Genomic DNA, 14,436 nt, shown 5'->3' with positions numbered 1-14,436 from the left:
GCTTAACTCCTTCCTCACTGGAAGCTTGATTTTCAGAAACAAGTGACTTTAAAAGGAAACAGGATACCCAATGTTTTTTTTTTATTCCTCCACCCCCTTTTTACGGTAGGTCTGTAATTGCAAAACCAGCCAGAAGTGATTTGTTTGAAGAGGAAATGTGGGAACTTCCTTTATAAATATTGCCTTTCCCTTCGTGTGCATCCAAACGCCGTTTGCTCTGCTGGCAGAAAAAAAAGTGCTTGAACTGAACACGCACTTATTCTTGTAGCTCATGGCCCATGGAAGCAGGAAAGACAGAAGTTTTATGGGGAGGGATCCGGGGGGGGGGGGGAAACCAAGAAAAACCACACCTAAAAAAAGAAACCAACCACCCCTAATAATAATAATAATACCAAAACAAAAAACAAACAAGGAAATTTTAAAAACTGGTTGTTAGTACGGGAAAGGCTGGAGTTGGTTGAACACAGAGGAGATCAGCTGGGGTTTTGCCCAGCCATTCCCTGTCAGTACTTTCCCATGTGATGTGTGCATCCTCTGCTTGGGAGCATGGGGCAAGTTAAGGTCCCATGGAGGGGGTGGGGGAAAATCAGTGTTTGCAGAGCCGGGGATTCCAGAACCTGCTGTGCCTTGCTCTGCAAGATAGGACCGTATCTGCCCCAGACAGCTCTATCACTGTTTGGAATGGTTTCTTTTTTTAAAAAGTGTCAACATATGTATCTTTCCTCGTGAACTAGAAACAGTAGCCTGTACCCTTCCCCCGCCTAGAAATACCTCTGGAATACTTGTAGAAGAGGTGTTCAGCCAGCAGAAGAGCAGCTACACCCAGGGAAGGGTCTGTGCCCAGCAGCAGCAGGTGAATTAGGCTCACAAGGAGAGACCAAGTTTTAACCTGGCAGGCAAAGCCTCGCTAGACTGTTGTGCTTTTTGGGTTGGGGAAGAGGGGTGTTTGGGGTTTTTGGTTTTTTGTTTTGTTTTTCTCTTAAGTGAACAGTATCAGGGTGTATGGGCTGTTTGGGTGTGCAGGCAGCCAGCTGGCCTGGCTTACTAACATAAATCAGTGCAGATGATGGGAAACAAGGCAGGGGGTCCAGTTCCCAGCTCTGAAAGATTCCAGATTAGGAAGACAGGTCACAGAGAATCCAAGGGAGAGTGTGGAGGGAATCAGGCTGGTTCTCTGAGAGGTGCTGATGATGAGAAGAGCCCTTGTGAATGATTTAAAAGAGGAAAGTGTTCTTATATTGCTTGTAATTAGGCTGAGACTCACCTTATTCATTGATTTTGATGGACAAATGAGACATTCCTGCTGCTATAACTTTGGATTGCTGTGATGCTTTCTGATCTGTTCAGCAAAAGGCACATACAGGCCACTGTTGTATTAATGAGAAGGTTGTGATTTTTATACATTTCTCAGTGGGGAAGATGAAATTTCATTCAATCTTCCAACCAGGCTTTGTAGTGGTTCCTTTTTCCACTTTTAGAAACAAACAAAAGAATGAAATTTGCAGTGCAATGGGCTACCATGGGAAAATTCAGTCATTATCAAAGAAGACACTGGAAACTTCACTGATCCATCCAGCTGGTCTCAGGTGAGGCTTGCCTGGTTCATCACACCAGTAGTCCTTACATCCTTTCATACTTCACTTCAGAAGAATGGATGTCTCAGTTCAGGATAATAAAGGAGTGAATTTTGGGTGATTTTTACTTTTTAAATGAAATTTAAAATAAAACTCACATCTCTTCACTTCTTCCTGTATTTTCTTCTCTGTTCAATGTTGTATGAATGCATTTAAAGCCCTACAGTGCTCAGGATAAACTTTTCATTATGTTATGTCTTTACTCCTGTTTTCCACACCATTATTTGTTGCTCAAATTTCAAGAACTTAGAATGAAAGATTTTATAGAGGCCATATATTACTTTCAATTGAGAGAAATGAAGTGGCACTTTAAAATCAGTTTTACTAGCACCCTGTGTTTAAAAAAAAAACAACTTCTTTTTCTTTTTGTTTAACCTCCTCTGCAAGCCTGGGCATGTTTGAGGCTGCCAGGATCCAATTTCATGTAGTATCACATTTCAAATCCAGGGAAGAGCAGACTGATAGAAAATCGTGCTGTCAGAAGTAAAACTGCCTGTGGAATGCCTTCAGTGACATGAAGATGACAGGGAGAATGTAATATAACAGATACTGATTTTCTTTTTTGAAGTGTGATGCTCTGGAGCAGTGTTCTTAAATGATGCACCATTTACCTTGATTGAACAGTAATGGTAGTAGAACAATTTTGGTGAATTTTTGTGTTCTTCAGTAAGTAATTAACAACTGTGTTGTGAAGAGGGGATGGTTGGTGTTGCTGGGGTTGTTTTAAACCAAAGCAGCAGCTGTAGAATATTTCATGGCAAGCACAGAGCTACCTGTAAGTCTGTATAACACCAGAATAACACAGGATCCCTAATAATTCTTGTCAGTGAAATGCTTGCTGGTATTTTGAAATGATTGGGCTACTTCAGTACTTTGAAAACTGCTGGCGAATGTGAACCAGTCTAACTGGTCTGTGTTTATATTGGTTTTTAGGGTCAGCACAAACACAGATGACAGTCTGCTTCGTTTTCCCATATGTTTCTTTGCCTCCTCTTTCCTGTCCTATAGAGGCTAAAGGATTAAAGAAAAAGAAGAAAAAGAGGACTATATGAGAATTGAGAACAGAGGGAAACAGAAATAGTGTTTTAGGACTTCAAAGGAGCAGGAAAGTGAAAGAAAAACTGAATTTGTGATCTTTGGTTAATTTTGAATTCTGGGTGTCATGGTTTAGAAAGTGAATAGCACTCCTCAGATAAGTGCCCCCCCCCCACCCCCCATATCCCCAAGACTCTTCCCAAGCCACTCACTTGCTCACCCTGCTTTCTTTCCCCTTCCCGTTCCAGGGGTGGAGTTGAGAATTGGAGACATAAAAAGGGGAAAATTACAGGTTGAGATAAGAAACAATTTACTGGAAACAGCAATTCGATACAAAAATGAGCACTTAGAGCAACAATATTAATGCCTAAAGTATACAAAAAGGGTGATTTACATGGAAATAAGTGCTCACCAACCAACCTGAGGTGTTGAAACCCTGAGGAAATGAATAATGGCCAACCTGCCACTCTTTTGTGTGACCTGAAGCCACACTCTTCTTCCTATAAGAGTCCCTTATTTCCAACTCTCTACACCCCTGCCCCCCCCGCCCACCAGTGATTGTGTGGATGGTATAGAATAGGCATACCCACAGAGCTCCAAACTCTGTCCCCTCACATCTACTGCAAAAAAATTAACGCTGTCCTGGATGAAACCAGGACACTGGGTAATTTAAAAATTTGGCTATGCCAGGATTATGTTGAATTGCTGGAAAACTAAGAGTTTGTTCTGCTGTGTAATGCTGGTCTGTCTCCTGTGTCCTGTGCTAGCTGATGCTCATGACATGGGGAGCATCTTGCATTGCTGGGAGACCACCAGGTTGCACAAATAGGTCCCTTGCATGGAGGGGATGTGTCATGGTGGCTAGCCTTGGCTTCATTTGCTCTTAAGAGAAAGGGAGAGGCTTCAGAAAAAAATGTCAGTGCCCTCACATTCTGACAAAGTGCTGTCTAGAGCCAGCCAAGAGAATAGCAGTAAGCTAAGCAGAGGAGAAAGGAAGTCAGTAATAAAAGTCAGGACCTCATGTGCTAGAAGTGAGATCTGGTGTCTGTGGTCAAGGAGATGGAGAGGGCAGAACAGAGATGACCAAGAGTCATGTAAGCAAGAGAATAAAAGTAAGGGAAGGTAATGCATTGGCCAGATATTGTGTGATTCTGAGTTAATTTGAGATATAAATACACTGCAACGTTTAGTGTATTAGGTTGTCATCTGATACCACCCTAAAATTTTTAATATTAAATTCTATATCCTGTTTCCATGTGGACATTGTCTCAGTGTTTTAATGTTGCATTCCCAACACTGAAATGTAAAGATCCATTCTCAAAATCAAGCTCCAAAAACAGTGTGTAGTTTTATCCTCTGTGCTCCATCCTGTCAAGGGCACTGTGCTTGTTAGCTCAACAGCCGGATAAAAGTTCCATGGACATGTAAAAGTCTATATGAAAAGTATCTGCTCCATATGTTAGATATAGTGGAAGGCTCAGGGGATTAAGGTTTGTGTCTGGGAACCGGATAGCACAACTTTCCATCCCTGACCCAGTGTTTGCCCTTTTTAACAAACAAAAAAGATCATTCCTCAAAGAAAAGTGGGTTATGATCTGTTTTTAGCTCTAAAACAAACATTAAAAAAAAAAGGAAAAAAAAAACCCTCAATATGTTCTTATTCCTACTTACAGCAGCATCATCTTTAGGCACTGTAGAACAAGTGTCACACTTTGTTCCTTGCTGCTTTCAGAAACCATTATCTCCCTGGCAGTTGCAGTGCCAGGGCAGCACGTTACCTGCTTGCAAAATTTTGCACTTGGAGACAACCCATCAGCCTGAGTTTCTCATCTATTTGAAATGATGGCATTTGAGACCTTGACCCTAAATACAGAAGTGCAGTTGCCTCATGAGGGAGAGGGCATTTGCAGGATGGGAAGGTTGTTCATTGTTGTCCTGTTTCTGCTGTGTCACTGACCATACAAGGTGGTCTTGATCCTTTCCCTCTATTTTGATTTGAAAGACAGAAATTTGTCATGTGAAAGGTGGGAGCAATTAAGATAGTTCAGATTGAGAGAGGATAAGAGCTAAAAGTAGTCTAATCTCTTGCTGTCCTCTGTGGGTTATGGAGGGGAGAGGGAGTACTCTCCAAGAAGCAGTTCAGGGAAGATAGATTCCTATTCCACAAGGCAATCCATGGCAGGACTATTTCTGTCAAGCCAGTGGAGAGAGAAGAAACAGGAAGATTAGCCTTGTTAAACTGGAGTTAGATTATATGACCATTCTTCTACCCACTTGCTCTGTTGTGCTTATGGTTTCTGTTATCTTTAAAGAACAATTTCTCTGTGCTGTCCAAGTACTTTTTGCTTCAGGTCAGTTTGCAAGTGCCTCCAGCTGTTAGAGGACCTGTGCTAACAATATGTATTGAAGTTCCTTTAGTTTAAGGAGTCTGTTTTGACTGGCCTGTTGCCCAAACTCATACCATGAAAAACCAGATCCAGTGCAAGATACTGAAAAAGAGCTGTTGTGCTATGAGCAGGAGGTAGAAGGAAGAAACAAAACCAAGCAAACCAAAGAAGCCTTATGGCAGATGGCACCACCTGTGTCCATCCAAAGCAGTGTGCCACTTGAGTGGAGAAATGTGGAAAATCTGATGACTCAGTTGGAATACATAGGGAGACAGTGAGCAAGATTTCTGGCTTGTGTCCCAAGCCTCTTATGAAAAAGGCTTCCAATTTTATAACACAGAAAATTGAATACAATTTGGTAACATCATTCTCTGGCACAGCTGAATTACAGACTGAAATGCCTGGTGTATCCATGTGAGAACTGCCACAGAAGTAGTTAAATTACTCTGTGCCAGGTCCTGGGTTATGGCTGAACCAGTTTGCTCAATAAATACATTTCTGATATTTTAGCAAAAGATATACCTTTATTATTGGGGGTATAGCTGGCTGGACATAACAGTTAAGGTTGAGAGCATTTGATTACTTTTCCAGGCTCAGACAAATACTGATTTCCATGCACCTCAGTTCTGGCATCTGCAAGGCTGGAAGGGGAACCAACTGTGCAAGATGTGCCTAAATGACTGTTCAGCAATGCTTGCAAAACTGCTCATAAGGAAAGAGAAAACATGGATATATAAAACAAACTTCTCAGCAGGATCAAGTCTTGTTTCCTTGCTACTACCTTCACCTCCTTCCTTCTTGGCTGTCAACAGGATGATAATGGTTCACATTCCTTTGTACTTCCTTTTACCTCTGAATTTTCTTTTCCTTTACATGTTTAAGTTGCACCAGATCTGTTTTTCCTGTTGTTGGTAAGACATAGAAAGAAATCTGCTCTTTATCTTGGTCCTACAGTCTAATTTTTTTGTCTGTTTGTCTCTTGGCTTGGCTGCTTTGCTTACACTTCCCTACTATGGCCTTGCTCAGTCCAATCATACACTCTCCAGTTAGGCTGTATCATGCAGCTGTGGTCTAATAATCTCACCCAGCTCTTCTCCCATATGCCTCATCTCACAGTTTTGCTGAGCATACATGTTCATCCTCTACCCAGTGAGGGTTGTTCCCTCATACAGCTTTTCCCTGCAAAGAGATGAATGTACATAATCTTATAAAACATCTTCCCAAAGCAACTGCATATAGGGTATGAACACAGGAAATTAAATTCCATGGAACATTAGCAAAATAAGTTTTGGTTTAGGACTGGGCAGCCTCAAGAAGCATGAGGGGAAAATAAAAGTCCTGCTGATGTTTGTGTCTTACTTCCCTGAAAGCCAGTGTTACGCGAGTCTAAAAGTCATGTTCAGTTGAGATGAGGTGGCTTTGGAGAAAAGGTGCTGGATTTTTCCAGGTGTTCAGGCTCTCTTACCTGGAATTGCCATGCGGTGGTCTTTTAGTACATGTGTTGGCTTGTGCTGCAAACTGTTTGATTGTGCACTGCTTGCATTGCTAAAAGCAACTGAGAAATAACTCTGTAAGGAACAAGTTGAGGCATACAACACTCAAAATGTCTATTGTCTGGGATATTGTTTTGAAGACAGTTGTCATCTCCACATTTATGTTGAACAATCTACTTGAACACTTGTTATCACTTTTTGGCATGTAGAGTGATGTTAAAAACTACCTTATGGTATTTTATCCTTCCCTAAAGGGACAGACATTGTTTCTCTTCCATTCTTAAATGTTTGGTCAGGGGAGGTACCAAGTACTGACACTGGTCAGAGCATGTTCAAGCTCTGGCTAGAGGAGTACCAAGCCATACAATAACCCATCTGTAATGCTAGTCATTCTTTTGGGCAATGCATCAGTTTAGCTCTCTGTTCTTCTGTAATTAACTGTACATCTGTGAGCAACTGTCCCTCTGATTTACTATCCTAGCAGCTATTGAAATAGAGAACATTGCCCCATTTAGCTCCAGGATGGAAAGTTAGAGTGTGATAAAGTTGTGTTTAAAATGTAATAAAACTGACTGTGTATAAACAAATTACAAGTTTATATTATACTATAGATTATATTAAATAATATTTTAAACTTCATAAATTTAATGTTATTGAACATAACTTAATGCATATGAACATATTTTTAATTGTTGCCTTCTTTTATTTAGTAAGAAGATTAAACTGTCCTGGAAAATAACTTGATTATAGTGAAGAAGACTTAGTGGAAAAGTGAATGTAAGTATTTCACAGCATGTGTCAATTTTTTATGTTTGCAAATCATTGACATTGGTCATATTATAAATCATGCTAAATTGGCAGCCACTTTTATTATGCCAACAATGCACAATCTGATTACTGTGCATATTGGGTGTGTGTGGTATAGAATATCTATTATGTGGGTCTTGAGGCTAATATATACCCAAATGCTTTTAATGGAGCCATGTGCTATTAGTCACTTGCATGCTTAAGAACTATTTGCAGGAAAAATGACATGAAGTTGTCACTAAGTGCCCTTGAAAAGACAAAAAAAACACTACTCCCTTATAAATACCCACAGGGATTCTTAAATTCAGTAATGCAGACATATTTTCCATTTCCAGAGGAATTTAGTCTAACTCAGAATAATGCGCCCCATATATAGTAATTTTTGGTATACTTGCCCCGAAGATGTGAGGTTATAGCAGAAAAAGATTGCACAGTGGATTGGCAATTCAATTGACAGTGAAATACAGCAGCTGCAAGTTCCAGGCTAAGTGCATCATTGCTCACTTGAGGTCACTTTTTCAAACCTGGAGTCAATAGTTCTCTAATAATAAGAGCTTTGGTTCATTTTCTAGAACCTCTTGAATCTGTTACTTTGCTGGCGAATATGCAATTATATTTCTTTAAAAATTGCCTTCCTTAGCTGTATTTAATAATAATGTGAACCCCCTAACTTTGTGCCTGCACTTGTGTATTTGTATGTATATATTTGTGTATGAGGCAAAGCTGTGTCTATGCAAGTCATTCCCCAGGAGACTTTGAGTGTCTCTGATGTGCAGGGCAGTGACAGTCATGAACTTCTAGCTACCACAGATTGGTTCCTGTGGTTTTTCCATACTGCATTTTTCCCACGATCTCACCTTCCTTTTCCCAGAGCCTGACTGATGAGCTTGGAAGCAGACAACTAAACCTTTCCAAATGCTGAATAAAGTATAGAATTAATGACTTAGATGTTAAAGAGGACAGTGATTATGTCTTAAATGTCTAACAAGCTGGGACAGTTGTAATTCTAGCCTTTCAGGTTTTACTAACTTGTCTTCAACAATTACTGCTGACCAGTAGTACTGAAAACTGCAGGAGCTGCAAATAGCATTGCAAAGTGATGTCTGGTTTATGTAGAGTTGTCTACTGATATAAGATTGCTTGAAATGAAGATCATCAAATTTGACAACATTGTACCTAAGTTGAAGATTTACAGATTAGGCAGTGCATTGATTCTTTCCATTACTAGTATCTGGCACAGTTTGAAATGTATGTAGGTTTATAAAGTATAAAATCAAGTCCTTTAAAACGTTCTAATGTGTATTGAGCAAAACAATGCAGTTTGAAGTAATTTACTGAGACAACTTTAGTTGCCTCAAGATCCTAAAAATACATTTCAAATGACCCTGTTCAGGCCAGTGACACTTCCTGAACTCTGCCTTGTGTGTGACAAGTTTGTACATGTAGAAGTTTTTTTGTCAGTTGTTTTCACTTTTTTCTCACCACTCGATCTTCAGCTGTTACTTCTGGGAAACTTGGGAAGGGTTATCTTTAGTTACCACTTTTTGTGAAATAAGCAGAATATTGCTGGTTTCTTCTTTGTAGTTTTTAAGGGCCTGTTTAGCAGCAGAGCACGATTTGAGTGCCAGATGAGCTATAAAAGATATCTCTGTTCAGTTAAAATGTCATTTCATGTATGTATGTGGAAACAACTAAAAGGTATGAAGTAGCACTGTATTTTAGGAAGCTGAGGAGTATAATATTGGCAATGTAATTATTAGCTGATCCTGAAACTGGCAGAGTTTCACACACATCCTGCTGCAGAGATGGATGCTAGCATTTTGTCCTTCATGTAAAAATAAATATAATCTCCAGTATGTTATTTTTCTAATTTCTTTTTTTTTTTTTTTGTGCAAATGTAGTCTGAGCTCCTAAATGTAAACCTTCTTTGTAATCTGGCTCTTACAGGTATCTGATATTAAAATTAGAGATTTATCCTTCTAAACATCAGTAATTTGCAAAATTTAATTGGCCTCACATTGGCTGGGCTTTTTGCAGTAATACCAAATCAACAAGTTTTTTTGGAGAGGAGAAAATACCTTTTCATATGCAGTTTTAATTTTGTATCTCAAAAGTGGCTATGGAGATATTCTCATATACAAAGACAGCAGAGCTGAAGGGAGAAATCAGAGGACCTCATGGGAACCTAGAGGAGCAGTGGCTTTACCTGCAGCCACTCACAAACTGGAGGTAGAGCCTTGAATCTGTGAAATGCAGAACCTGCTCTTATAAATAAATTTTGATGTGTAGCACATCTAGAAATATTTATTAAAAATTTTTGTTTAGTCAAAGTTGAAAATTAAATTTGAAACTTGAGCTAGACTACATTGTAATGTTTTGGCAGAATAGCTGGTAGAATTTTGGCTTTGGTTACCTGTAAAACGAGAAGCTGGAATAAACTTGCTCTTCCTCATTCTCATCTGGTGAAATTTTGGACTGACCTTTCAAATAGATGAAAGACCAAGCTGGAATGATGGATAAACCCAGTGAAATGTTGGCTTGCTGTGTTTCTTTACCTCACAAAGAGGCAAAAGGAAATGGAGAGAGTGAGGGTTTTCTTCCACTCAAAAATAAGGAGCAGCAAGGAAAACCACAAAATGGGCTGGTGGAGATGATGAAAAGCCAATTTTGTTGAATTATGCTGATGATACATCAGAATAATCTTGAGTGACTGCAAGGATAAGGAAGGGGAGTGTGTACCTTAGGGAATCAGGAGCAGGCACCATCAAGTAGAGCACAGACAAGACTGCACAGGATGAAGAGGAAGAGCACTCAGCCCTGATTAGATACCAAAATTAGGTTCTCATTGCACATTTTGTAATCTGCGATCCCAGGAACTAATTCTTAATGTAGCACTGAGTGTTTTCTCACTGTTCTCAGCAGTATTCCTTATGTAAAATGTGTGCACTGGCATCATAAATAGCCTGATTCAAACACCCTTGTGAAGGGTGAGGACCACATCATGTTATGTGCTGTCACTAAACTCTGCTAGCTGGTAGACAGGTTCTTCCTGGAAGGTCTACAGAGGTGTTTTTTAGACTTCTAGAATTATAAAATATTTTCTGAAAACCAGTGTCCATCTCAAAAATGTCCACCTTAGTTTCAGGATCCAACTGGCTATTGTAAAATTAATTATTGTTTCTAAGACCTTGGCTTGTATATTGTGAATGCTATAAATAATTCTTAGCAACATTTGGATTAGGTAAATAAAGCATAGAGGCACACTTGATAATAAGGAGAAAAATAAATATTTAGGAGTTACTAGTTCATTAAGTAATGTCTATACTGTGCATGAAAGGAGGAAGAGAAACAGGGGAAGAAGTCTTCCATTCTAGAGACTATCATCAAGGAGTCACATAAGGAACTTTCATTCTATCTACATGACAATCAATCAGACTTAAGTTGCCAGAATCACCTCTAAGACATCTTTAGATCCATAAGACTTAAGCCACCAAAATGGGTAAAATTGTTCCATATTTTCTGCATGCTTTGGGCTCTGGGCAAGAATGTGACATTGCAAAATGCTCCCACAGAATTTCTGCCCTGTCACACTGAAGCCCTAAAGGGCATACAAGGCCACTACACATGGGTTGCATCTGTCTTCATGCATGTGATTTCTGGCATCTCCCAGTATCTATGTTCTGTCTTTTTTCTTTCCCTCCTTCTTGATCTTCCCCGTGTTGCCTGGCTAACTTTAAGGAGAATACTTCAGCTTCAGGAGAGATGACATCTCTGCACTACCAGATTGAGTAGCCTGTGGCACCAGGTCAGGCTGTAACCACTAGAAGTAACAACCACAGGAAAGCCTTGCATAATGATCTCTCCAGGATGTGTAGAGCACGCTTATTTATATTGTTGTTTTCTCACATGCTATCAAATACAAGCTTTTATTTCCCTCTAATGTGAGTTTATATTCACTGGGTCATGTAAAGGCCAAATGTCATGCCTTTGCAGCTAGATTTTTGCAATGAGAGTGCCCATGGTAAAAGTCCTGCCCTTACCCTGCCCTTATGGAGCATGGAGTCACGAGGAGAGAGCTGGCTCCGCAGGCAAGCCTTGGCTCTCCAGTTTTCTCTAGCAGAAGTCTACAGGGTGACCCATCTAACAAAAGCATTGCACAGCTCTGTACATATTTCATATCACTAGGCTGCAGATGAACTGTAATAGAGTTTTGCCCATATGTTGGCACCTTTCCCTCTATAGAGAAATGAGGCCACACTTTACCAGTAGTTGCAGACTTGAATATCTGAAATGTGTTATGTACTTCTCATACTTCACTTTGAGATTTGTCTTGTAAAAAAATATTGTAGGTTACTTATCAAAATGTTGTTTATTGGAGGGTATGAGTGACCTTTTCCCTAATCCAGTAACACTTGACTACAGGTTTGTCTAGAAGGTCCACAGGAGAGAAGGTTCTTGCAACAAAACACAGCTATTTATTTAGAGGTATTCATTCATCCTTCTTGAAACACAGACCCACATGTCAGTCTTCCTTTCTCATGTCTTGCTGAAATTATCTCCTGGGGAATATGTAGAAAAATAAACAGTAGATTCTTTTCCATTTTAGGAGAGGGTTGGAGACAAATTCAACTTCAAAATACTTGGTATTTTAAATGCAAAATGTTCCTTCCTTAATTAATACTTGGCAAAGCATTTTAAAGATCAAAGTGTCAATATTAGCCAATTCTCATGACACATCTGTCAGGTAAGTAAAAATTATATCCATTTATAGCCCAGGAAGCTAAATACTGTCTAACATCAGCATTTTTACAGTTGCTACCTAGTTAATTTACTGAAATAAGTAGTCTAAGTCTCAAAGGTTCTTCATATTCTTAGTTGTCCTAAATTATGCTTAGAACTCCAGAGTACTCACTCTTTTGAAACTGAGTGCAAGTATTTTGGTGCAGAAACATGGGCATGTATGGCAGCTGAACCTGAGGCATCCACACTTAAAAGACTTTTTCCAAACTTAAGCAGCCCTAAAAAGCCCAGAGCTGGAACTTAATTCCCAGACTGGGCTCAGGTCCCTGCACTGCCCAGCTCTCATACCTTAAGGCAGAGTTTTTTCACAGTGGAACTGAAAAAAGTGTGAGGTATAGGTAGTCTGGGGAGGATCATTTTTCAAAGATTTTTTTTTGTTGTTGTTTTTGCAGGAGATCTGTATAGAAGGCATTTTTAGAGAGGGAGAGGGTGCCTGAAGTCGAAAGAAAAATGGTGTGTGACAGAAATTAATTCTTCTACCTCCTGCTGTTGCTTCCATTATAGATGCAGGTTATCTTGTTATTTCTGTCATGGCTCTCTCTCCTTTTGTTACAGCATCAGCAGAGTGGTATAATTGGGCTGGAGGACAATTTTTTTGCTGCTCTATTGAGCAACAACTGAAAGGGAGAGGAGATTTTGAACAAGTGCTGTCTCCCCTTCAGTGTGCAGTGCAACTTGTTTCCAAATGGTGTTTTAGTTAGAGTGGTGGTGATTGTCAAGTGCCTTGCTTTGTCTGTGCAAACAGTTTTTGTAACCTGTTTGCTCCATTTGGTGTGGCAATAACCAGCCTTGAATGCAACACAAAACTTAAGGATGGCGTCACTCCATCCCAGTCTGTTCTCCCTCTTGCAGGAGCAGGTGGGAATGCACAAAACCCTAGCCAAAGGCCCTCGATGAGTTGGCACTTAAAAGAGGGAGAAGGCTAGGCTACAAAAAGGGGTCTCAAGGGATTGAACAGGCTGGAGCAGGCGTGCATGGCTGAATTAGGAGTTGGAATTGTTTGGCTTTCAAATTCAGAGAACTTGTTTGCTGTCTTGGCCCTGCACAAAGTGAGTAAATGCTACTGCTAATGACAAAGCCCAGTAGAGGAGGAGAGAAGGATTAAAAACACCAAATGATGACTCACCCTCCCCTCTCCCCCTTCCCCAGTTTCAGTCCCCACTAAACCACTTTACCTCATCAAACCCCTGGTGGCATTTTGCTTATAAATAATCATGTGTTTGAAATGTTAAAATGTGTAGGCAGGGATTAAAAGGATATGTGATGCTACAGCATTAAAACAGTGCAAACCGCTGCAAGGGAATTGTGAAGGAAAATTATTTTTGGCAAGGGCTGCTGCATCCTGAGGAGATCAAGAGAAGGCAAAAAGCAGTTTGCCCAAGTATAGCAAAGCCAAGTAGAAAAGCTGGGTGCAGTAAAATAGGGTTTCACATTAGTTCTTTGTCATATTAAAGCCAAATCTGAAGTTTTGGGGAGATGGAAAGAGGAGATTCACTGACAAATTTCTGTCAAAGGTACCGGCCTAAACTGTTGTGTTTTTCTTACTGTAAAGGTTGGTGAATACACCTGCATGGTTGTCACCCACATTGTAACAGGTTTCTTCCTTCTCCTAGCGTGCAATAGAAATGGGAGGTAACATAACTCTCTCAAATCAATGCGTCAGCCCGTGGAATTTTACAGAATAAGCAGGTTGAGTTGCTTGTTTGGGTTATTATTCTGTACTCTCAAAGAAGTGAGAATATTGGCATCAAGTTTCTTGTTGTGTCTGGCAACAAAAATTGAGAATTGTCCCTGCTTAGAAAAGCAAATGCATTACAGACTTAGAGGGAACAGTTGCACATCAGTTTTCAGCATTGACTTTAGCATTGATTGTGCAGCTTGAGTATAATTTTTAATGTCATTCTCAGATGCTACATTGGCTTTGTCTCCATAAACCTTTGATTCCTGGACAAAATAAGCCTTTTTATGGGACTGTTGAATTTGAGTAGGTAAAATCAACTTCCCCACCTCACTCACAGGTGAGTGAACAATAGCAGTGTGAACAATACTGGTGTGAACAGGCTCAGATAAGGGCACTGTCCTGCTGCTCTTTTTGCTGATGATCTTGTTGATGTTTGCTTGTCTGCACGGGGAAGCCTCTGAATGCTATGTCTGTAGGAACTGTGCAATTGCTAATAAACAGCTTTTAGGAGTCCCTGTTCGTTTAATGTCTAATTTTTGAGACACACTGAGCCTACAGAACATAGGAGCAGGGCTTTGAGGAGAACCCTTGGGGGAGGC

The 14,436-nt window shown here is 40.1% G+C and overlaps 1 protein-coding gene across 2 annotated transcripts in view; it reads left to right on the top strand.

The window, feature by feature from the left end:
* Window positions 1–14,436, top strand: part of PLXNB2 (plexin B2) — a 249,495-nt gene that overhangs the window by 127,384 nt on the left and 107,675 nt on the right. For both annotated transcript variants that reach the window (XM_021555245.3, XM_021555246.3), the window contains one exon: window positions 7,260–7,326. In XM_021555245.3, coding sequence (XP_021410920.1) covers window positions 7,325–7,326 — 2 coding nt within the window. In that variant the 5' untranslated portion in view covers window positions 7,260–7,324. The remainder of the gene's footprint in view (window positions 1–7,259; window positions 7,327–14,436) is intronic.

The sequence above is a fragment of the Lonchura striata genome, chromosome 1A, assembly GCF_050655825.1.
Source record: "Lonchura striata isolate lonStrDom1 chromosome 1A, ASM5065582v1, whole genome shotgun sequence".
In the NCBI taxonomy this organism is placed as follows: Eukaryota; Metazoa; Chordata; class Aves; order Passeriformes; family Estrildidae; genus Lonchura; species Lonchura striata.
This window is presented reverse-complemented; position numbering and strand designations above follow the sequence as displayed.